Source organism: Chrysemys picta, chromosome 1 (genome assembly GCF_011386835.1).
Source record: "Chrysemys picta bellii isolate R12L10 chromosome 1, ASM1138683v2, whole genome shotgun sequence".
NCBI lineage: Eukaryota > Metazoa > Chordata > Testudines > Emydidae > Chrysemys > Chrysemys picta.
Window position 1 is genome coordinate 230,282,080 of NC_088791.1, and position 24,782 is coordinate 230,306,861.

Below are 24,782 nucleotides of genomic sequence, written 5' to 3' on the forward strand. Positions count from 1 at the left end.
TCAAATGTAATTAGTAAGGTAGGTTTCTTGGTGTATTCACAGAAGCACTGATTTCACATAGTTGAGTGTGCTCGACGTGTGCTTTCTCATTGTATCTTTATCTTACTGCCTTTATCAGGTACTCATTAATGAGTGAAGGATCAAAAGGTGGGACGGTGGCCAAGAAGCAATGGAGAATAAAAGCTTAGAAGGCTCGCCATCAGATCTAAAGTTAGTGGCTCATCCAAGAGCAAAGAGTAAAGTATGGAAGTACTTTGGGTTTGATACTAATGCAGAAGGATGCATATTACAGTGGAAGAAAATCTATTGCCGCATCTGCATGGCCCAAATTGCCTATTCAGGAAACACGTCCAACCTTTCATACCACCTTGAGAAAAATCATCCTGATGAGTTCTGCGAATTTGTGAAAAGTAACACTGAGCAAATGAGGGAAGCGTTTGCTACTGCATTTTCAAAACTGAAGCCCGAATCATCACAGCAGGTTGTTCAAGACACTTTAATTATGAAGACCAGCCACAATTATGAAAACAAAAAGCATCAAGAATTGACTTCTGCTGTGATTAGCCTAATTTGTGAGGGCATGTATCCTTCCTCTATTGTTGATGAACCCACATTCAAGGCACTTTTGAGAACAGCTGATCCTAGATATGAACTTCCTAGCAGGAAATATTTCTGCACAAAAGCAATTCCTGAAAAATACAATGCTATTAGAGAAATTGTTTTAAAAGAACTTACTGAAATTCTATGGTGTGGCATATCCACTGACATGTGGAGAAGTGAAAACCAGAATAGATCGTATGTAACACTTGCAGTTCATTTTCTGAATAGTAGCCCTTCTAACTGTTTGGCTGTTAACTCCCGGTGTTTAAAAACGTTTGAAGTGCCAGAGGAAAATACTGCAGAAACTATTACACGAGTCCTTTATGAAATCTTTATTGAATGGGGGATCAATACAAAAGTCTTTGGTGCTACAACAGATTATGGTAAAGACATTGTGAAAGCTTGCTCTCTCCTAGATATTCCAGTACAAATGCCTTGTTTGGGGCAGACTTTTAATGCAGGAATACAACAAGCTTTTCAGCTTCCAAAACTGTGCAGCCTTCTTGCCAGGTGCCGAAAACTGGTGGAATATTTTCAGCAGTCCACGGTCGCAATGTACATGTTAAGTGAGAAGCAGAAGCAACAAAATATTCTGCACTGTATGCTTGTAAGTGATCGTGTTTCCTGGTGGGGAAGCACACTTGCCATGTTGCAACGTCTTAAAGAACAGCAGTTTGTAATTGCAGCAGTTCTTGTGGAGGACAGCAATAACCACCATCTGATGCTGGAAGCCAGCGAATGGAATACAATTGAAGGCCTGGTGGACCTACTTCAGCCCTTTAAACAGGTTGCTGAGATGATGTCTGCTTCAAAATATCCAACAATAAGTATGGTGAAACCCCTCCTCCACATGCTTCTAAATACCACGTTGAACATCAAAGAGAATGATTTGAAAGAAATTAGCATGGCCAAGGAAGTGATAGCCAAAGAGTTATCAACAACATACCAGCATACACCTGAGATAGACATGTTTCTCAATGTTGCAACTTTTCTGGACCCTAGGTACAAAAAACTACCTTTCCTTTCAGCATTTGAACGGCAACAGGTAGAAAACAGAGTGGTGGAGGAAGCAAAAAGCCTTTTGGAAAAAGTAAAAGAAAACACTTTCAGGCCTGAAGAAAAGTTCTTTACGGTGTCAGAAGAGCCACCTGTGAAAAAAATAATCATCTCCTCTACCCCTCCCCCTACCAGCGCAATCAATAACATGCTTGCGGAAATCTTTTGCCAGACAGGAGGGGTGGAAGACCAAGAGGAATGGCATGCTCAGATTGTTGAGGAATTGAGCAATTTTAAGTCACAAAAGGTTCTTGGTCTAAATGAAGACCCACTTAAGTGGTGGTCTGACAGACTAGCATTATTTCCTGTTTTACCAAAGGTACTTCAGAAATATTGGTGTATTCTTGCCACAAGAGTCTTCCCTGAACGCCTTTTTGGTTCCTCTGCTAATGTTGTAAGTGCTAAGAGAAACCGGTTAGCCCCAGCTCATGTTGATGAGCAGATCTTTTTGTATGAAAACACTCGCAATGTGTCTGAAGCAGAACCTGAAGATGAGGATGAAGGCGAGTGGGGCTTGGAACAGGAACAGATTTTTAATTTAAATGACACAGTAAATGTAAACAGCAATTTCTTTAATATCCGAGACAGTGGGTTCATTTAACAGGAATACTATGGTACATTAAATAACAAAGAAAAGGTATTTGTCTTAAGTTACCAAAATTATTCTGTTTGATGCTATGAATACTGTAAATATTGAACAAGTGTAACAGACTTGGTTTAAGCTTCTATTGTATGTCTTTCCCACTATCTTAAAACATGAATAACTTGTGATTATACAGCACTGAAATGAACAAGGAAGTAATTCTGCAAAGACCATGACTCCTGACTCTGGCCCCAATTTCAGGAAAGCACTTATGCATGTGTTTAATTCCCATGTACTTCAGTGGGGGCAGGTCTACACTACCCGCCTGAATCGGCGGGTAGAAATGGATCTCTTGGGGATCGAATTATCACGTCTCATCGGGACGCGACAATCGATCCCCGAATCGACACTTCTACTCCACCAGAGGAGGTAGGAGTAAGCGCCATCAACGGGGGAGCCGCGGAGGTTGATTTGCCGCCGACCTCACAGCGGGGTAAGTCGGCTCCGATACGTTGAATTTGCGCATCTTAAATCGACCCCCCCTTCCCCCCCAGTGAGGATGTAGCCTGGGACTTAAATGTGCTTAAGTGCTTTCTGCAATAGGAATGTTTTTTTGAATTTGGACCCTAAACAGAGAAGTTTTAAAGATGTACAAATCCACTTCTGAAGCCAACATGGGTTAGGATTTCAAAGTTTAATTTCTTAAATTTAAAGCTGATTTTAAAATCCATAAGTCAGATCTTCAGAGACTCTTACAAAAATATTAGGAAGAAACTAGACAATAAATACATTTGAGCCTCATTTTTTTCACTACCTCATACTTTTGGCCTCGTCTACACTACAAGTTCTACTGGTATAACTACATCAATTAGGGGGGTGATTTTTTTGTATTGACATACAGGTATAGGCCCCAGTGTGGATGCAGTTATATTGATATAGCTTTTTTGCTTCCCAAACCACAATAAACTATATTGGTATAAGCACTTTTATGCCAGTATAATTGCATCCACACTGGGGGACATTTTGTCACTCAGGGTACGTCTATACTTACCTCCGGGTTCGGCGGTAAGCAATCGATCTTCTGGGATCAATTTATCGCGTCTTGTCTAGACGCGATAAATCGATCCCGGAAGTGCTCGCCGTCGACACCGGTACTCCTGCTCCACGAGAGGAGTACGCGGAATCGACAGGGGAGCCTGCCTGCCACGTGTGGACCCGCGGTAAGTACCTTGTAGTTCGAACTAAGATACTTCGACTTCAGCTACGTTATTCACGTAGCTGAAGTTGCGTATCTTAGTTCGAACTGGGGGGTTAGTGTGGACCAGCCCTCAGTCATACTAGTATAGTTAAAGTGGTAAAACTTTCTACTGTAGACAAGCCCTGATGTCACCCCTTACATTTATACTAAGTAGGTGGAAATCACAACCACATCAGAATTGTGGCATTTTACATTTACTTTGTGTGAGTCTAAGTCAGTGGTTCTCAAACTTTTGTACTGGGGACCCCTTTCACACAGCAAGCCTCTGAGTGCGACCCTCCTTATAAATTAAAAACACGTTTAAATATATTTAATGCCATTATAAATGCTGAAGCCAAAGCAAGGTTTGGAGTGGAGGTTGACAGCTCACGACCCCCCAGGAAATAAACTCGCGACCCCCTGAGGGGTCATGATCCCCAGTTTGAGAACCCTTAGTCTAAGTGGTGGCTACACAAGGTGCAAAGCAGCAAAGAATCAGGCCCCTGAAGGATGGGGGAAGTAGGGAGATTGGAAAATGGCAAGGACCACATTTGTTTTTATACAAATTGTTTTAATTTAAATTGGGACTTTGACCAGGGAGTTAGAAAGATCTTTGGTAGAAAAAGCCTTTCAAAAAAGTAAGCTTTAATTTTGTGTAAATGTATTTAAGCAGGGAAAAAAACCCTCACACAAGTTGTTAGACTTTGATAATGTTTCCTGTTACGTCAGCACTTACAAACTTACTTTTCCCCTTCTTCCCTTTCGAGTCAGTTTGTAGAGGGCTTTGGTCTGGCCCACCTCAATACTAGTTCTGATTAATCGTTATGTGTACTGCAGTAGCTCCCCCTGTGTCTCTATGCCTAAATATTTTAAGTCTTTTTGAGTACTTAGCAAAATAAAAGAATAAAATGCATCTCTTAGGAAGAGCTACATGTCTAAAACAAGTCTATAGTCCACTTTTTGGCTGAGAGTGGGGAGGCAGCCAGCATATTTTGCTTATGCACGGGGGGATTTTTGGAATTACCATATTATAGGCAAAGTTTTTTTTTCTTTTTTTCATTTCCCAGTTGGAAACATTCTGGGAATATCGCTCTTACCGACTAGAATACAAATTCTCATTAGTCTACAACAGGGATCGGCAACCTTTGGCACGCGGCTCGCCAGGGTAAGCACCCTGGTGGGCCGGGCCGGTTTGTTTACCTGCTGCGTCTGCAGGTTTGGCCGATCGCGGCTCCCACTGGCCACGGTTCGCCACTCTAGGCCAGTGGGGGTGGCGGGAAGCGGAGGCCAGCACATCCCTCGGCCCGCGCCACTTCCCGCAGCTGCCATTGGCCTGGAGCGGAGAACCGCAGCCCATGGGAGCCGCGATGGGCCAAACCTGCGGATGTGGCAGGTAAACAAACCCGCCTGGCCCACCAGGGTGCTTACCCTGGGGAGCCGCGTGCCAAAGGTTGCTGATCCCTGGTCTACAATGTAGCATGAAGGTATAAGTGGGATGCCCCCTGAAAGTCTGTGTATCATGTCATCTTGGAAATCATTCAGTTGTTGCAGAGATCAGAGACATTCACTCTGTTGTATTAGTCTCACAGACTATGCTATAAAATGCATGTGTACATAATAGCACTCAGATACTGGGATGATGGACAGCAGTATAAAATGCTAACACAGAACATGTATATGTGTGTGTCTGTGATTGTCTTATGCAACACTGATTTTGGAGAGATGTCCACCAGAGACTGCTGAGTGTATTATTATGGGATGACTATTTGGAATTCATAATCATAGATGCATGGTTTTATAAAGGGGCTGGTCAAAAGTAATACAGAAGTAAGATTTACAGTGATATTTAATATGCTGTTTCACGTGTACTATCAAGCTGTATGTGTTTACATTTTGTTTTTATAGTTCTCACCAACCGATGCACAGTATGATCATATGGCAGTAGGTGGGGAGGGGGATTAGAATCATGAAACAACTCAAATGGTGTAAATTATCTGGCAGGTTTTAGTTAATGAAAAATGACTGTAAATGGTGGTCTAACTTGTACAGACCTAGCATTCAGATGGCTCAATTCTTCACTACCCTGCATCTTGTGTAATTAGTTATACTTCCAGAAAGTGTGTGTAAAATACACCAATCTGATATGGTATCATTGTACATCCACTTTGCACAAATGTACATGACTACGGAACGTGCAAGGCTGTAGGAGATTGGGCCCAGAGAATGTGCAAAACAAGTGTAGCTTACATGTGTAGGAAGCAGAGCAGAATAATTGATTAACTGAAGGGAGGAAGTTAAAGCAGGCCTCTTAGCTGATTTTCCTTTTACACCTGCTCAGTGTATAAGTTACACTTGTTTTGCACATTGATTGCCAAGCTGATGTAACTTACACTACCACATCAATTTTAAGAGTAACTTTTACCACAATTTGTCACCTACTGAATTTGTCCCTAAAGGAGCTGAAGCTGTTAACATAGTGCTTAATGTGTGCCAGGGTTGAGCCCCAGCACCTCTGGGCTTGCCACATCAGGTATGAAAGTAAAAAAAAATTGCTTGAGACCCGGCACTTCTTTCATTAAAAACTAAGAAACCAGAGGTTTAAATCTCCTCTTACACTACTGTAATTAGGAGTAGCTTAACTGAAATCAGTGGAGTTACACCAATGTAAAAGAAAATCAGCCCCTTAGCCCCTCTCCCCCCCGGTCTGAATTCAGCTAATGTGTTTTGGTATTCTCCCAATCCCTATTTCCATGTGGACTGTCTGAAGGCTAAAATTATCATGCAGTGCAGCCTGTTTTCTCCCCAAATCGGTTTCACCAATACCAGTGCAATGCACTGTTCTGCTCCTTCAGGCCTTTTAATTTTTGGTATCCAAAATAAAATGGTAATTGGTTCAGTTGACATGTTTCTTTGTTCTAAGACAAAGCCATTGTTAGTCCTACCCATTGTCTGTGAGTTTTTATTTAATGTGCTAAGCTTGGAATATTGTTAAATAAACCAGAGAAATAAATTAGCTACTAATTTATTTGTCTGATGTGTGTTCATATCTTCAGCACTTTATGACATTGAACTCTCCAGCACCAAGGCGAGGTTATATTTCAAGTTTTTCAAACTATGTATAACCCCTCTGTAACTTACTGAAGTATACTATACAAATCTTTCTGGATACAAATATGTTGAGATCAATAATACCTCTCTTACTGAGAAGCTTAGACAATGTCTCTTGATAAGAATTACATGCAGTTTTCAGGCAACAGTACTGCCATGTGGGTGAGCCAAGTTGCAACACTGTCCAGCATGCTGCCACAACATGAATAAACATGGTTCATTATTATCAGGGTGGGACTAGAGTTTGTTACTGAATTGTGCTATAGCCCTAGACTTTGAACGTATGTCTCTTAAATTCTATATGAACGTACAATCTGGAATTGTTTATATTTTGTGACACATGAAGAAATGGTGATGGGGGAGGGTGACGAGCCGGGATGCAACTTTGGATTTTGCTTCTTGTCTGGAAAATGATTTTATTTTTAACTTCCCTAAAAATTAAATTTATGATAAAAGAAGACAAATTACCTTGAAATTGCACATCTAAATATCCTAAACTCAACATTAAGACTTCATGGTAGGGATCAGGATTAAGAAGGCAACTGATAATTTAAGTTCTTTTGGGGACAACCCATTTTTAAACACGTGTTATGACCTAGAAGGGTAAAGGGAACTATGAAGAACACACAAGCTGAAAAGGTTTACATTTTTAGCAGAATATATTTGTTTCCTAGTTTTAAAAGTCCCACTTACAGATTAGAAAAAAAATACTATATATAAGATATAATAGAATTCCTCATTTTGAAAGTATGGAACACCTCTGGAACTGGTATTATTATTTTGTATTACGATAGGGCCTAGAGGGCTCAACTAAAATTAGGGCCCCTCCAAAAACAAAGTAAGAGACTTTCCCTGCCCCGGAAAGCTTAGAATTTAAATACTCTTTCAAGATAGTGGATCTTTGTAAAGGCATCCACTGTAGTTTTTCTATTTAGCTTTTACATGTTTTACGTTTGAAAAAAAAGGTAGCTGCAGCGTATCTGGTGAAGGCGCTCGCTCCTGTTGGCATAATAAAATCACCTCCGCCAACTGCAGAACCTACGTCGGTGGGAGAAGCTCTCCTACTAACATAGTGCTGTGCACACAAACGCTTATATTGCTGTAACTTATGTTGCTCAGTGGATGGTTTATTCACACCCCTGAGTGACATATGTTATACTGACATAGGCTGTAGTGCAGACATAACCTTTGACTTGCTGGTGTCTCCTTCAACCATCTTGTGTTCATTAATATAATGACTGGAGCTATGAGATTTGCAGAGTAAAGTTTACGTCATTTGGCATCATATTATTATTTGTGTGTATTCCTGTAGCATCTAGGGAACCCCTGTCATGGACCTGGACCCTATTGTGCGAGGTGCTGTACAAGTGGAACAAAGGTGGAAAAACTTGTATTGATATTTGTTTTGTAAAATACTTCTTTTGCAGACCTATGTTTTAGATCTAGTTTGACATAACTTCTTATGCTAGGAGGATAATGGTAACAGGGTGTTTGAATAATTTTAATGACTGAATCATAGAGATTTAGAAGACTTCAGTTCTAGATTAGAGTTCATAAGTTTTCTCATCTCTTTAGAGAATGATTTAAAGTACAGTGCATTGTGACACTTTTTAAATAGGTGTAACACGTGTTAAGGTATACCTGTACATGTTAAGTTATATGTGTACTGGAAAGAGAATAATATCCTTATGCAAGCTCCACATATTTTACTCCCTTCCTGCTATTCTTTCCATTTAATATTTTCTTTTCAGAGGATCATTCCTTTCTGAAGATCTTGTGATCTGGCTTGTCAAGTAACTACAAGGCTATATATATATATATATATATATATATAGACCAAGCATGGTTTTTTTTGTTACATTGAGAAGGCTCAGTGCATCTGGCTCTCTTTCCTGGGATGGGTTTTTTTTTCTTTTTGGTCAACTAAGATATAGTTTGGTGTCTCATCATACTTCCTCTGGATAACTGCTTTTCTGCTAAGGTTAAAATTTACTTTATGTGATGGAAATGGGGGAAATTATAAAATAGTTCCTCCTCTAATATAAATAATATTACTAGTGCATATTTTAAATTATTTTAAAGGTACAATGTCATCTTAAATATTTTATATTGAAAACACAGTTCTTTACCTGAAATACTAATAGCTACTTAGATTATTTTTAAAATTCTTTCAGTATTTATACATTCACTATGTTGTGGTTAGTTGACGTAAGTAAGCATTTGCTTCAGCATGGACAATAAAAATCAACTAAATAAACTGCTTTTGATTTAGGTCTTGTCGTTTTCAGGCTCTCAGTGCTCATGTGATTGGATTACTAACACAACAGGGAATTTTAAAGCAAAATGTCCACTGTAATTACAAAAATATGGAAATATTTCCATTGATCTTGGAGGTTTAAATACATGTTTTAAAAATCACTATGGGTGAAATATGAGTTGTCATAACTAGAAAGGAAACTAAAGATTTTTTTCAAGCACGGTTCATTCAGAGACTGAAATGTCAAAGTGACGAGTTTGAGCACAGTATTCCTGCTTCTCGTTCTTGTGTTTCCTTTTAGGATGTAATATCTTATCTCCCTGTCATATGTAAAGGTCAGTGTTCAGAAATGAGGACACTGCTTTCTGTAGCATTTCGATGCGATAATCTGGCCTATTTTCTTTGTCTCTTTGAGAGGGCTAGCAAAGATCCTTGGGTATGTTATTTCCCATTGCTCTTCCAATCCTCTTTTATTTCCATTGAGGTTAATAGTCCAAATCTGCACTGCTTTGCAGCTTGTGTAGTTATTTACACCTGTGCAAAGTAGATGCAAAACAGCACTGTTCTGATTAGGTAACAATTTTACACCCACTTTGCTCAAGTGCAAGGCCCTGATTCAAGAACATATTCTTAGTCTGGGGAATGGTGCTTAAGCATATTCATTTCAATGGGATGTAAGCATGTGCTTCAAGTTAAGGGGTGAGATTCTCATCCCTCCTTTAAGCCAGGTAAAATAGCGGTGTAAAGGGGCCCCAAAAGCCCTGTATCTGGCCTGTGCATGATTACCCTGACACAAAAACTGTGGGAAACAGATATAAGACTGTTACAAGTACCCCCTCGAAAGCCTTGGCATTGGGGCAGGATGTGGGTGTGTGCCTGGGCAGGGCTGCACCATGCAGTAATACGGAGATTCCAGTTAGAGCTGTAGCCCACTGGGACACTGTTGTAATTTAAGCCCCCTGTGCTATCTAAAGTAAGGTTGCCACCTGTCCAGGTTTTCCCAGGATCGTCCCTTTTTTGACATAGCTTCTTCTGGGGAATCTGTAAGGGTGATCAGTACACGCTGCCAGCCAGGAGCGACTCCAGGCACCAGCGCACCAAGCGCGTGCCTGGGGTGGCAAGCTGTGGGGGGTGGCCTGCCGGTTGCCGTGAGGGCGGCAGTCAGGCTGCCTTCGACGGCATGCCTGCGGGAGGTCCGCTGGTCCCGTGGCTTCGGCGGCAATTCGGCGGCAGGTACGCCAAAGGTGCGGGACCAGCGGACCTCCCACAGGCATGCCGCCGAATCCGCGTGACCGAGGACTGCCCGCAGGCGCGCCACCGAAGGCTGCCTGACTGCTGTGCTTGGGGCAGCAAAATACAGAGAGCTGACCCTGCTGCCAGCTGTCCAGTTTTATGGGCTCAGGATCATCCTGCATGTCCTGTTTTTATTTTGTAGCTCAGAGCAGTCTAAGGGCTTGTCTACATGATGAGGTAGTACGCATTACTGGAGTGTGATTTCTAAAGTACACTAATGTGTTGACATTGATTGGTCCTGTTGGTGCACTTAAACTAGTGCTCTTTGAAGGAGTACTATGTAAAAGCACACTAAAGAACATAGGGTCTACACAGACCAGTTAATGTGCAATGTGTTATGCACTTCAAAAATCACACTTCCATGGAATGTAATACCCCATCTTATAAACAAGTGCTTTATTACATGGTGGGCCTCTCCAGCCACTGTAGCAGAGTGCAGTGGTGGCTTAAAGCCACCATAATACATCTTCCCTCATGTCTACTCCAATTGGGCTATGAATTCTGTGCTGTACCTCTTAAAGGCACATCACAGAATCTCACCCAATGAGTTAATAAGCACATGCTCTAGTGCTTCCCTGTCCTGGGCCCAAATTACTACACAAGGGACAAGGCCGTGGAGAATCAGGCTCGATACTGATAGTAGGAAACAAGACAACAGTAAATAAATTCGTAAACTTTACCATGTGGTAGGCAAGTTGATCTTTCTTCATACAATCGTTTTATGTTAAAATAATTTTTACAAGTACTCCTTAACCTGCCCTCTTGCTGAAGTCTCGCATCCAGAAACTTAGTTGGTGCTTGCATAATTGCTTTTATATTTTCGATTTCACATGACAGGCAGCTTTCTGTGGCACTTGAAGTGTAGACGCTAAGTGGGTACCGTAACTTCCACTCTGCTCTGTGCCATGACATTTACTATTTTGATGCATGATATTGGAAGCATTTTGCTTATAGCACTACCATGGATTTTAATACACAAAGGGTTTTTGGAACCAGGTTAGGCTAACCTTTTTTTAATTTTTAGTCATCCCTGGAGCTGGGGATAGGTGCTTTTAATTAAACATGAAATAAACTTGGTAAACGTATGTACTAACATTCCGAAGTGGAAAGTAAATACAAAATCCATAACTGTTGTAAATTACAAAAATGATTAGATATGTTACAGCTCCTTAATTTCCGCAGTTAATTTAGCACACTCAGAAGAATGTTATCTTAGTTGTGTATGTGTAACAGTAATTCCCTAGACTGCAAAATGTGTTTTAAAAAAGTGTCCCCTATAATTAAGCAGCTTTACTAAGTTCATAATTTCATATTATGTAATTGGTCAAAATATTTACTGTCTTGAACCAAAAATTCATTTTGTCATTTTATTTGATGGGTTGGTGCAATTCATTAAAAAAATACCACATCTTGCTTGTTTTTATTCTAAAAAATATTATTATTGGCTTTTTGTTTGAATTCTATTTGTGAATATATCCTGATTGGTGGAAAATAGGATTGACAGTATTTTTTCTTTTTTCTTGCTATATTTTTGAGAGTCAATGGTAGTGTTTATAACAATATAACACTTTTACAAGGATAAGATGTCAGAAACACTCACTCCACAGACAACTCTATTCCGTATCTTAAGCGAGATGGGCCAAATGGCCCATTTGCAAGCTCAATTTTTTTTGTATTCACAATGCATCTGCACCTTAAATTTAAAAAGTTATATGTATTTTATTTTATTTTTAAAAAGCATAAATAAGAATTTCTAAACAATGGATAATTCTGTTTTGTGGGTGATTTAAATAGGCTACTAAGAATTCTTGTAAAGGAGTTTAGGCCCAATACTTAAATTCAGTAAACATACGATGTTACAAACCTAATGTAGAAATAATTACAAATAGGGTGTTGTTAATTAGAACAAAATGTGAAATTAAAAAGTCCAGTTTCTCTGTGTAAGCTGAGTGAAATGTAAAAACCAGCAAAAATATTGAAAGTAAAATTAGATTTTAAAAAGTTTCTTCAGTTTTCATAATATAAAGTGTTATGAGTGAGGAATTAAATCAAAACTACTGTTTAAACAGTGATTGTTTTTAAGATTGTCTTGGGATGGGAACCCCATCAGCTTTTTTCCTGAGTTCTGTAGAGTTTTTTATAAAAATAATTTCGATCAACATGTAAGTGTCATGCTGCATGCTGATAGGGCATTAATACGTGCTTTTATATTTGCACGCTTAAATAGATTGGGCTTGCAGGAAGTGGTTAGTACTTCTAAAACACACTTTCATTCAGTCGTTACCACAATATGTTGTCTACTTGATCCCTTCTTTTGCCATGTTCTTGCTGCAGAATGCAGACTGGGTTATCTCATTTTCCCCCTCTGCAAATACACTGATTGTCACCTTAAAGTAGGAATGTTCCTGTTCAGAACACATTTATGTTTCTGATGGAAGACCACAATCTCAGTGCCTGATAGTGATGGCTTTAATGTTACACACACTGTGCCCATAAAACAGTCTGATATAATGTTTTTATTATTGGATAACTGGGATGTTTCTAAATACAGTAATTATGACCTAGCCATACAATATGCATACTTGACACTTTATAGATCAAAACATTATTTATGGGGTGCACTATTTTTCAGCATCTGTCATGTGTCAGGGCAGTGAGATTCATTTTATACAGTTGCTGATTGGTTGGCTTACCAAAGCTGTGTAATGACACTGGAAGCTTGTGTGGTAGAAAAATGTGTGAGCCATGGCTATTGTCACTGATTTTCATGTCAGTCATATGCTGCATCAGATGATTTTAAATGACTTTGCCTATCTCTAAAGTCTTGCTGCTCTTTTTCTTGGGACCAGCACTCTGGAACTACATGTAAATATTAAATTATCTGTTTTCCTCAGTCTCTGATGGTCTGGAATTTCAAATGGTGCCAAACAAATGATTGTATATATATTCCTAATTTTATTCATGCTGATGGTTACGAGTTATATTTTAGCTTCTTTGGAACAGAAGTATAGTTTATTTTTAAATAACAAAATACCATTGGTGAAAAATGTAACAGATGAGTATATTCCATTTGTAATCTGTTCTTTGGTTTATGGAAACAAGCCTTCCAGGGAGCTTTTGAAGGAAAAGCATGTTTCTGAATGATGGATTCTTACACTGGTTCTCTGGTCTAGCAAACATTGAAAATCCTAGCTAGCCCGCTAACTCACTATTGATGGCGAACCTGGGGAGTCTCAAGAGCCTAAATCACTGTTTGTAAAAAGCCCAATCTAAAGGATATGTGCATAACTCCTACTAATGTAAACAAAAGTTCTGTGCATAAGGGCTGTAGGATTGTGAGGTTGTCATTAACTTGAAATCACAGTTTCCTTCCAGATCTGCTTGTTTCAGGTAGTATCTGAGTTGGTGTTTCCTAATTACACCAATTTTGCCTATCAGAAGAGAAACAGATTAACTACAAAACAAAACAATTCTAGTATCTGCATACTTTTAGTGCATGTTAAATATTAGACATTCTTCTCTACCTTGCACCTCGGGTAGATGGTTACAGGTTTTAATCAAATACTGCCAAATCAGAGTGCTATCTTTTATACAGGCATGTTGCACAAGTGTAAATGACTACCAAGGGTATCAATGTTAGTGGTGAATCAGGCCCTGTGTTTAAAAGCTTGTGTACTTTTCACCTTAGAAACGCAGGTAACCGTTTTCTTCATGACAATTAATTTATGAATAGGGAAGATGGCTGTGTCACTGAAGTAAGATTAAAACCAGCCACTGTGGAAAAAAACCCTTAAAGCTCTAATTCATTTGATATCTAGATTTGTTTGCATATTATTTACAAAAATGTTTCTATACAACATTGCATAAGCACTAATATTTCTGCCTTAAGAAAACTGACCTGAATAAGCCTGTTAATCAGTATTATTTGCTAAGTGAAAATGTATTTACAATAAAAAAAAAACCCCAAACAACTGGGCTCAATTATTATTTTAGTGATATTAGCACCGATAAGCCCCAGGTCAGATCAGAGCACCACTGCAATAGGCACTGTACGGCCACACAGTAAGAGAGAGTCCATGAAGAGCTTGCACTTTAAATAGACAAGACAGACAGAGGGTGAAAGGGGAAAGAGATGCAGAGAAGTGAGGGGAAACAGAGGCACAGAGAGGTGAAGTGATGTATCCAAAGTCACATAGCAGGTCCATGGCAGAGCCAGAAATAGAACCATCACAAAGACAAAATGTCACTAGACTACAGCTGCCTCTCATGACCAACTAATCGTGATAGCCTCTCAGTCTAACCAACTTTCCGATGCGATAACTTGCATACTTCACCTGTACAATAGCAGAAATCATTAGACATTTTGGGTGCTATTGAAAAGTGTTATCAGGGCACATGCACAGGACTGTGTACTGATTCTTTCCATTATTGAGTATTGTATTTCCTCTACTGCTTTCAAAGGGGCCTTTTTGAATCTTGTGTATGTACCTGTGTTACTGTGCACATGTATAGTAAGGAAGTAGACAGAACACGCTTCATTGACAAGTTTGTGTATGGTATTGTTTTCTGACTACAGTACATTAGTCATGAATGCCAGAGTGAAGAAAAATCACTGGTGGGTAAAAATTCTGGCGCAAATGAGTACAGATGAAGTTAGTATGCTATTTCTAGATTTTTTTTATTTGAGTTCTGCAATTTTCCATCCCTCTTTCCCTGAAAAAGCTGATTCTCTTGTTAACATATTTGCTATTGAAACAATATGGAAATACCTGAGCTACTGGGGAAATAAGTCAGTTTTTCATGGTCTACAAGTCAGAAATTCAAATTTACTGTATATATTTATCTAAAGATTTTTACACTTGCTGATTAAATGTGTATGAGTTAGGGCTGATATTTATTACCAGGCACAACTAATGAATGTAGTGTTGACAATTCTGCTAGTACGTTTTTAGGTGTCTGCTGAGAGGAAAAAAATTGTGTATCTGAGCTAGCATAAGAACATAGGAGGAGTTCCTTTGGTGAATCAGATCAGGCATCCTGCCCTCAGAAGTGGTAAAAAGCTGAAAGAAAGTTTTAAAAAAGAACAAAAAAACCAAACCAACTCCCCTAGGCTCTCCCCCTGTAATTAACCCCTCTGGAAATATGCCGGAAACTCTGCCAAAGTTTGCTGACATTTTAAACAAGACTTTTTTTTTAAATGCAAGTTGACAAAAAATATTAACTATTGAGTAAATTTTAATCTTTAGTTTTACATATGCTTTCGTAGTTCTTTGTGCAAAATTAGGCTTTGTGAGGATCTGCATTAGGGTTGATGGGAGATACTTCCCTAGCTCAGAGCTTCTAAGGTATATTAGCAGCCACAGCATGGTATGCTCCCTTTGAGAGGAGTTGCTTAATTTGTACTGCAGACCTTTGGCTATGCTCCTGGCCTATCTCCAAGCCCTTATTTCTCTAGGTTTGTTTGCAGTCTTTGGAAGTGCAGCAGTGCTTATTCAGAAGGCTGTCCATGCAAATGGAAGGGGTAGCGAGTGCCTAATACGGTGGTTAGGAACTCTAGTTTTTCATTAGAACTTGTGCAACTAAATCATTCATTCGTTTCAGAGCTCAGGATTACACCCGTTGTGGGCAAGCAAGCCTCAATCCTATCTTTCTTGTCCTATGCCAGTGGAGCATGCTGATGCAGGGCTGCCCTGCCAGACAGCACAGTGCAGTGAATGGTGCAGACAAACATAAAGCTGCTCCTGTCCTCCTTGCGGCACTCCCTCCTGTAGCTGCTGCTTTCCCTGTGCAGTACCTTCCAGTTATATCCTCTCCTCTCCACCCCGGTGTTCTCCTTCCTCAACATTGGGTGAATCACCTCTATTCCCGTGATTTGCCCAAGCCTGATCAGATTTTCCCCTCCATCCTTGCTGTCAATCTAAACTTGAAGAGCCCTCAACTCTCTTCTGACAGCCATACACTAGTTAGACTTCAGTGGTTCAGGAGCCAAATTAGCAGTCTACGTTACCCAAAAGAACCACAGTAGTGTGAATTCATTGTTTCATTTTCTTTCTCTCTCTCTCTCTCAAATTATAATTCAGTGATACTCAGACTGAGGCTGCCTAGCTGCAAGTGGCTCTTTAATGTGTCTCCTGCGGCTGTTTGCAGCACATGATATTAAAACACCCTGATTTAATTATTAACCAATCAGGATGCTTTCTCTATGTTATGAACCAATTGTAATTTATAAAATAATAATACTTAGTCATTTTGCTGTGAAAATAAATATATATATATATATATACAAGTATTATTATACCTTGCCTAACTAAAAGTGAAACATTTGTACAATGTGAGTGCAAACTTTTTCAAGTAACATATGCAAATGTTACCCGGGGTGTTCCAGAACCCAAAGCAATGGTAACTTAACTGTTTCTCTCCAAGTGGTGTCATGAATAAATCAGTGGAAACATAGCACTTCTGTCTGATAAAGGATTGATACAAGCAAGTGTGCTCTTATCTAAAACTACTATTTTTTAGATGGTATCCACGTGCACACGCACACACACAGGCAATAGGTTTAGGACATCCCAGATATAGTTACCCACAGTCTGAGATGGTTTCGAATGATCACCATCTGGGTTTCCAGGGACCCTCTTTCCATCCAGCTGATGGGACGTTTTGATGTCAGCTCCTTGCCGAAGAAAAGCTTCCTCGGACCGCTCCGAGGCATTTACTTTACCTAATCTTTTATAGCTAACTAACACTCATATAGCAAATATAGGTATTTATTAAATTAGCAAACTCTGTGAATTCAATGTTAAAATTAATAGGGAAAAGGTCAATGAAGGCAAAAAGGTAAGTTTTCTACAGATGCATTGACTCAGTCACATTGGACAAATTGTTGATTTTGATGTTTAAAGGGAAATCAACTTAAATCACACTTCTCTCTGCAAATTTTGTACCTAGTATGACATGGAAAGTCATCAGAAAAGTTCCCTTAACCGTTTATATGTGCATTGGACAGCACTTTATCTCAAGTCTGGTTCTCTGGTACATTTGCAAAGTCAGTCTCCTCTGTGTGTGTGTGTGTATATACAGCAACAAGGAGGAAAGAATTATTTTGAAACACAGGAAAAGATTATTGTAAAATTGCAAAAACAGATGGGGAGTGTCTGGCAGATGTTATACCTAAAATTACTTAACTTTTTTAATAGACTACATTTCAAGTCAGCGCTGGCTCTTAAACAACGTAATGAGTTATGATTACCCAATCATATGAATCCTTACGCCAGTAGTTTGATGATTTTCCTGGGATGGCTCCAGGTCAAACAAGAATGAGAAATATATTTTTGTAGAGTAATATGCGTTTTCCACCTCCCCTCCCCCATCCTTAAAAAAAAATCTGAAGGGATTTTCCTTGAATTTTTTTTTTTTGAATTACCAATTAGGGCCAAACATGAAACATTTTGACAGGGTATAAATGAAACTGTTTCTATTTATAATGTAAATCTACATAGTTTGTCAGAAAAAGGTTTCCAACTGTTGAATGAGTTCTATGGAGGAAGTTTCCATTCTGGTTTGCTCAGTCTAAATTCTTCCAATTCGTTGTACTCTGAAGAGGGGCAGGGGGGCAGTCACTGTAAAAGACCATTTTTTTTGGCCTTTGTGCATTGACTCTATTGGGTCTGACCCTTAATTAGGGCAATTTGCTAATATTGTCCATTATATTAGTTTAAATCCATTGACTCCACTGCCATTAACTCCAGTTTTCTCACAGGTATGAGATTTGACTCTGGTCAGGAGTTTTTACGGTCAGACTGCAACAAGAGTGAGAGGGAGAGGTGTTTCCAACCCTGCTCTCACTGGCCTCATGCTTGCAGTTGACCATTTTCTTCTTCTTGAGGAGTATACTTGCTATGGAATGGAACAATCAATTTGACCTTGTAGTCACTGGGGAGATTGTGTGATGGCTGGAGTGCTGAGCTGCTGTGCACAGTCAAGTTGCTGCATTCTGAACCAGCTGGAGCTTTTTGGGGGCAGGCAATGTCATTCCAATTACAATGTATTGCAGTCCTAATCTGAAGGGCACAAAAGAGTGTCAGTGTCATAATCTGCATACACTTGGAGAAAAAGTATTCTTCTGGCCAGATGGGATTTGGAAGAAGGGACGCTAGGAGCTACTCGTCCATGTCATAGAGGCAAAGAGTTCAGGAGGAACCTGAGACTGCGAGTTGTCTTGACGACCTGAAGACAGACCTTCCCTTCTCACGTGATAGTGATTGTATGGGTTTGGCTAGTTCTTCAGTTTCTCTCCTCCTATTAGCATCACTTCCATCTTGCCTGGGTTTGACTTTAGCCAGCTACTTTTCACCTAAACACTGCTCTGGCTTAGTCACTGGGACAGCTATGTAGTGGTGCTGTGACATTTGATCCCTCCCTGTCCCTCCTCTTTCATGATTCCAAAGATGCCTCTTCATTCCTCCAATGTCTGCTTGCTACTTTCCTTCTTCCTTGCTCACAGCACAACTCCCAGACCCAGATCCTTTCCTTATTCTCTTCTGCACACCTTCCTTCCTTCCATTCCCTCCCCAATATTTGAATGTTTTTCACTATTTATTTAAAATTTAGTCAAACTAACTGGCAGAACTCAAGATTCTTCAAAACTCTAAACACCGTATAAGTTTCAGAACTTGTCCCTGATCAGGGACAGGTGTGGGGGGAGGGGAAAGGTCAAAAAATGTACTTGTTTATAGATTCTAATAACTACTACCATAGCTTGGAGATGCTCAATGGTTGCAACCACCGTGAAAATACATCTCTTGTGCCACTATACCAAAGCTCTAAAAATGCCTGTCTTCTTGTTGAGAGGTAATACGTTGAAGGGTGATAAAACAATGTCCAAGCTTCCCTACTGGATATCAAATAAAGTATAATTGAATTAAATATTCATTGCACATCGCTTTGCAAATGATTAAAGTAGAGTTTGAATTGTAAGTGAATCTGAAAGTCTGGATTCTAACACTTGGTCTACACTACCCCCCCTAATTCGAACTAAGGTACGCAACTTCAGCTACGTGAATAACGTAGCTGAAGTTCGAAGTACCTTATTTCGAATTAGTTCAAACTTACCTTGGTCCACACTCGGCAGGCAGGCTCCCCCGTCGACTCCGCGGTACTCCTCTCGGCGAGCTGGAGTACCGCAGTCGACGGCGAGCACTTCCGGGTTCGACTTATCGCGTCCAGACTAGACGCGATAAGTCGAACCCAGAAGTTCGATTTCCAGCCGTCGAACTTGCCGGTAAGTGTAGCCAAGGCCTAAGGCACTACATCTTTGGGTGACATCTTTCAAATTATCAGGCAAAACTCACTGTGTGATACAAGGCATACATTTGAAATGCAGCCACATGACATTCATGGAAAAAGCCCTGAAGAGAGAAATATTGTGGACAGCAGAGAGATACTGTAGCGTACAAGCCAGTGCAAGCTGTCAGCCTCGTTTCCTCAAGCTTTATCGTGCTTGTTTTCTTGATAAAATTACATTGCTTTATGTTGCCTACCAAAAAGCGTCATTCAAATCAGGCTAATTATTTAGCATCAAACAGAAGTTGTGTGTATTTTAATATAAATATTGTAGGCAAGAATGCAGTGCATCAGGTTTGCATAGGCTCTCCTCTGAGAGGTGTTCTTGCATATCTAGACTGCATGGGAACTTGGTCATGAGTTTGATGTATTTTAAAAATTGGTCTTCAAGGACTGATTCTGGTAAAATAAAGATCACGCTACAAAAAAGGCTCAAAAGAAATCATTCCTTGAATGGAGAAGGGTATTGTAAATATTGTGTTGCAGGAAGGATAGTTTCAAATTTAATTACCTATAACAGAGTCATTTGTTATGGGTTTGATCAAAAACATCTGGGCTGAAATCGTAGCCTCTGCCTAGACAAAACTCCAGTAGATTTTTGAGGCCAGAATTTCACCCCTTGCATTCGTGTTCTGAAGTATGGAAGGGGTATTAGATTCCATTTGTCAAGAAAATGATGTATTATTTAGAAAATTAATCAAGTCTTCAAACTTTGGAAAGATGTTCATTGGAGAGATTTAGAATGAGGAATAAAGACAGGAATGGAGATTGTCATATGCCTTGAGTGCATTCCTTGGGTTTCATTTAGTAAACAGTTAAATTTCTTCAGATAAGAGTGATACATTCTACTTGAAGTATTAATAGGAGATAAATGTTACTATAGACTGATAGCCTCTCATGTCAAGACGCAGCTGAGGAGCTTTTAATCTGCATAGTAATTCTGCATATTAAAAATATTTTACAATTTTGATGAAAAGTAATTACGGGGCATGTACAATAGTTGTTTTTATAAGCTAAACAATTCATCAAACCCAATGAATCCACATTAGACTAATGGCCTATAGCATTTCATCATACAAATGAATGTTCATTTTATTAAAGTCATACAAATGTCTAATTTTTAAAGCATCCAAAAAAACACTTGCACCACAACCTTGTGAAGGAAGAACATTCTTCCTTGAAAACTAAATGCATAACCTCAAATGGCCAAGGAAGGTAGAAGAAAAGTGGAAGGAGTATTGGATTCCAGGATAGCTTCAACAAGTTCTAAAAGAAATGTTTTAAGAATGCTCCAAGAGACCATGACTTCTCACATTAGAGGACCATCACCTCAAGTGAAGGAAACAAAGAAGAAATCGATACCTATTTTTAGAAAACAATTTTTTTAGTCATCTTATAACTTAGACGGATATTTTTAAGTTTCATGTAGCTCGCCAAAACAAATCACTTTTACTCATAGAGCTTTTGTGTCAAATTCCAGCTTGGTGAAATTTTACAGGAGAATTTCCACTAATAGTTAATGCACTGACAGCCACTGTAAATGAGAGAATAGCAAGTGCAAATTCCATGACTAATTCTAATTCTTAATTGTCCTTGTTTTGCATTTTCACTAATCAGAGTGTGAGCACAGTTTACATGAATCCACTTAATTGTCCCCAAAATACACTAAAATATCAAATATCCAGTTTTTCCACTATGTCGAAAGGTACAACAACAAATAATCATTGCATAATGTTAGCAAGATTCAAGTTGGTCCTTCAGTAATTCTCTCCATCTGTCACATACATACACAAAAAAGTATTTAAGCAAAGCTGAGATGTTCAGTTTTGAACAGAAACTGTTATATAGGAAATAGCACTCATTCTATTCATTTTATTGGTATCTGAGCACCTCACAAATGTTAATGAATTTATCCTCACAACACCCCGGTGAACTATCAGAGTATTATTTCTGTTCTAAAGATGGGGAAATGGGGCACACAGATTCAATACCTTCCAAAGGTCCCATAAGAATTCTTTATTGAATTCCTGGCTCTGCTACAGATATCGTCAATCCCAGTCCAATGTCTAACTCACATGACCATCCCTTCCTTTCTCACACACTGCTTGCTTGTTATGTACACCTGAATCCAAGATTTGGGTAGCCCACATAGAGAAGGGAGAGGCTTACGCTCTCTGGCCCCACTATGCGGGTGGGTAGGCTAAGAGACAATTGAGCTCTAAATGAGACGAGCTGTTAAATAGAATAGAATGTTATAAAGCACCATTTGAACATTTTACCAAACACCTGCTTGCCTGAAAGCTAAATTTACTAGCCAGAGATAAATTTGAAGAATAGGGTAGTAAGACTCAGAAGCAATATAGTTGAAAAGACTGGGGAAGGGGAACAAAGGGGAAGGTGGGAGGAGGTGATGGGATTCCAGTTTCAGCTTTCTTCTGACAATCTGGTATCTAACTTATACCAATGTTTTATATTGTGGCAAGTTTGGACTTATTAGTCTTTTTAATAACATAAAAAGCATTTCTGGTGTTTAAAGATGTATTTGATCTCAAAATATCTCCTCCTCACTTTTGAATACTGATTGTTTCCTATACTAAATTTCCACTTATCTAACTCTTCCCAAGAATATTGAATCATTTTGCACCATTTATACTGACTCTAATTATTGGAGCTTTGTATATTTCAACATGCACTTCAATTCAGAAGTGATTGCCCCAATCTTGTAAAGTGAAGTACTCCAGCAACTTTCAATCACTTAAGGTTAGATTCCTAAATTGTAACTTTGTAAAAATGAAAATAGTTTCACTCTTAACAAGGTTTGCTTTAGACAGATTGTTTGAGTGATAACAGAATAGTCTTCTCTTTAGAAGAAACAGGTTTGCGGGTGACCTCTGGAGTATGCTCTTGGGTCTGATTGGAGTATGAAAGTGCAATTTCCCCATCTCTGGGAAGAGAGAGGATGCAATTTACACTGATCGAAAACAATCTTGCCCACCTTTCAGATTGGAACGGGATTTTAGCCACAGCTTCCTAAATGAAAGGGGCTTTGCAGGCTATTGCTTCCTCTGAATGGCTATAACACTACTAGGTGGATTTTGTGCAAGCACTCTTTGAGAAGGGTGGATTTAGCTATAGGGTCTGATTTTTATTCTCAGTCTCATCTGTTACACCAATCAATATAAGTACTTGGAGCTGAAATACCTTTCAGAATCGGCTGAAACAGCCTACAAAGCCATGGTATGGCTACGCTAGAGTAATAACCACAAATACAGAGAGACCACTGATATGTGAAAACAGAATAGATTAAAAACAGACCCTTTTAGGCTACAGGGCTCCTGAGTTGGAGACAACTGACAAGCACAATTCCTTATATTAAGGAATTCAGTCTGTGGCATATTGCAAGTATTCAGATACATCTATTACAGTAAAGGGTTTTCTGAACTGAGGAAGTTGCAGAAAACACTAGTTTTTACCTGTCTTTCAGTCCAAACTGGTTCTCTGTTGAATTAAATGGCAAAACTGTCACTGAATTCAATGGGAGTAGAAAGAACGTGGTTGTGCATGTAATTGGTAAAAATACTGTAAGTAAAGGAAGGAGGCTTAAGGTTAAAAGGCCCTGGTACAGTTGAAATCTGCGAGTCTTTCAATTTACTTTATTCGGAGCTAGATTCGGCTTGAATAAAATTTTATCTGCCACACCCATTTCTGGAACTGAAATTAGTTGGCTTGAATGGGAATGTATGGCAGTGGTTCTCAAACTTTTGTACTGTGATGGTGTTTCCTTACATCTTCCCACCTACCTCTTGTAATATCTGCACACCTTGATTTATGAATGAACTTTGTGAGATCAGTATCTGAACCGACTAAAATTTCAAATGAGAGTATCAGCTAAAGCTGGACACATTTTTTTTAAAAAACCTGATCCATCATATATAAATTCTTCAAATTACTCTCTCCCTCTCAGCCTCATTGAAAGACTTTTACCCAGGTACACATCCACTAAAATTACACATCCTCCACTAACATTCTGCTGTTTATGTATACATTTTGCTTGACACTTACTTCTCATATTCATTGGTTGGTAATCTGTATCTCTCCCTCCACACTCAGAGTGAAAAACGATTGACTCATCATTGGAACCTTTTAAATTTTAATAGCAAATGAGCAGAAAAAGGAAAGGTGTCAAAACTTAAAGGCAGTAAAACAGCTGAAAAGAGGATATTTTGTGGAATATCTAGAGTTTGTAATATATTTTAAACTGTCTACAAGTGTGATAATAGAGCCATGGAAATTAGAGAAAATCTGTTAGCTTTCATTAGATTTTTAGTGCAGAATTATTTCCTAAAGTCTAATTTATAGTGTTTTGTCCAGTTCCATTTTAAATCACTGTAGTAATAATGCTAAAGCATAGATAGCCGGCCAGCTGTATTCCTGGTTCCGTCATGGATTTCTACTGTGCAACATTAGACAAGTCATTTAATCACTCTGCGCCTCAATTTCCACATCTGAAAAATGGCAGTGATAGTATTTACCTTAGAAGTATTATGAGTCTTAACACTTGTAAAGCGCTATGAAATTTCTGAGAAAAAGAGCTAAGAAAGTGGTGTATTTTAGCTTACTGTGTTATCATGGTTTGTCTGCACTACATCTGGGAGCATGCCTCCTAGCTCAGGTAGACAGCCATGTTAGCTCTGCTTGAGCTAATATTCTAAAAATAACAATATGGACACTGCAGCATTGGTGGCCGCACAAGCCCATCTGACCCCCTGGATCTGTATTCTGATAGCTAGCCTGTGCCACTGCCCCAACATTCACATTGCTATTTGCAGTGTGCTAGCTCAAGCTGAGCTAGTGTATGTCTGTCTACCCAGGCTGGGAGGCACTTTCCCAGCTGCAGTGTAGACATTCCCTTAGTCGTAATGGATCTCAGAGCAAGACAGCATTTCCTGATACTGATAATGCATTTCATTGTATTTGTTGTTTGATTTGTAAAATGTGGCAATCACTGGGGTTTCTGGGCACATGTCATTATGCAGAGATGATCCCACTACCCCATGTTATATCACCTGGGACCAAGCCCGCTCTTCAACTCCTGTTTTTACAATGGGAAAAACAATTACAAGAGGACATGACTTGCAGAGCAGAGAGAAGTTTTACATAAAATAATTTCACTTAATATGTACAATACATGGGATAGCTCAGTGGTTTGAGCATTGGCCTACTAAACCCAGGGTTGTTGTGAGTTCAATCCTTGAGGGGGCCATTTAGGGATCTGGGGCAAAAATCTGTCTGGGGATTGGTCCTGC

At 39.3% G+C, this 24,782-nt stretch overlaps 2 protein-coding genes across 6 annotated transcripts in view; both read left to right on the forward strand.

Annotated features, from left to right (window-relative positions):
* The window catches only part of ZBED1 (zinc finger BED-type containing 1), a 219,687-nt gene that overhangs the window by 6,577 nt on the left and 188,328 nt on the right, over positions 1-24,782 (forward strand). For 2 of the 3 annotated variants that reach the window (XR_010597662.1, XR_010597663.1), the window contains exon 2: positions 119-2,293. Coding sequence is in view for 1 of the 3 variants with exons in the window: in XM_065580760.1 (XP_065436832.1) it covers positions 170-2,257 (2,088 nt within the window). In the remaining 2 variants the exon portion in view is untranslated. Of the gene's footprint in view, positions 1-118; positions 14,103-24,782 lie in introns of those variants that run through there. The other variant, XM_065580760.1, reaches the window with a different exon arrangement.
* DHRSX (dehydrogenase/reductase X-linked) overlaps positions 1-24,782 on the forward strand; it is a 219,683-nt gene that overhangs the window by 6,573 nt on the left and 188,328 nt on the right. The gene's annotated exons all lie outside the window — the stretch shown is intronic.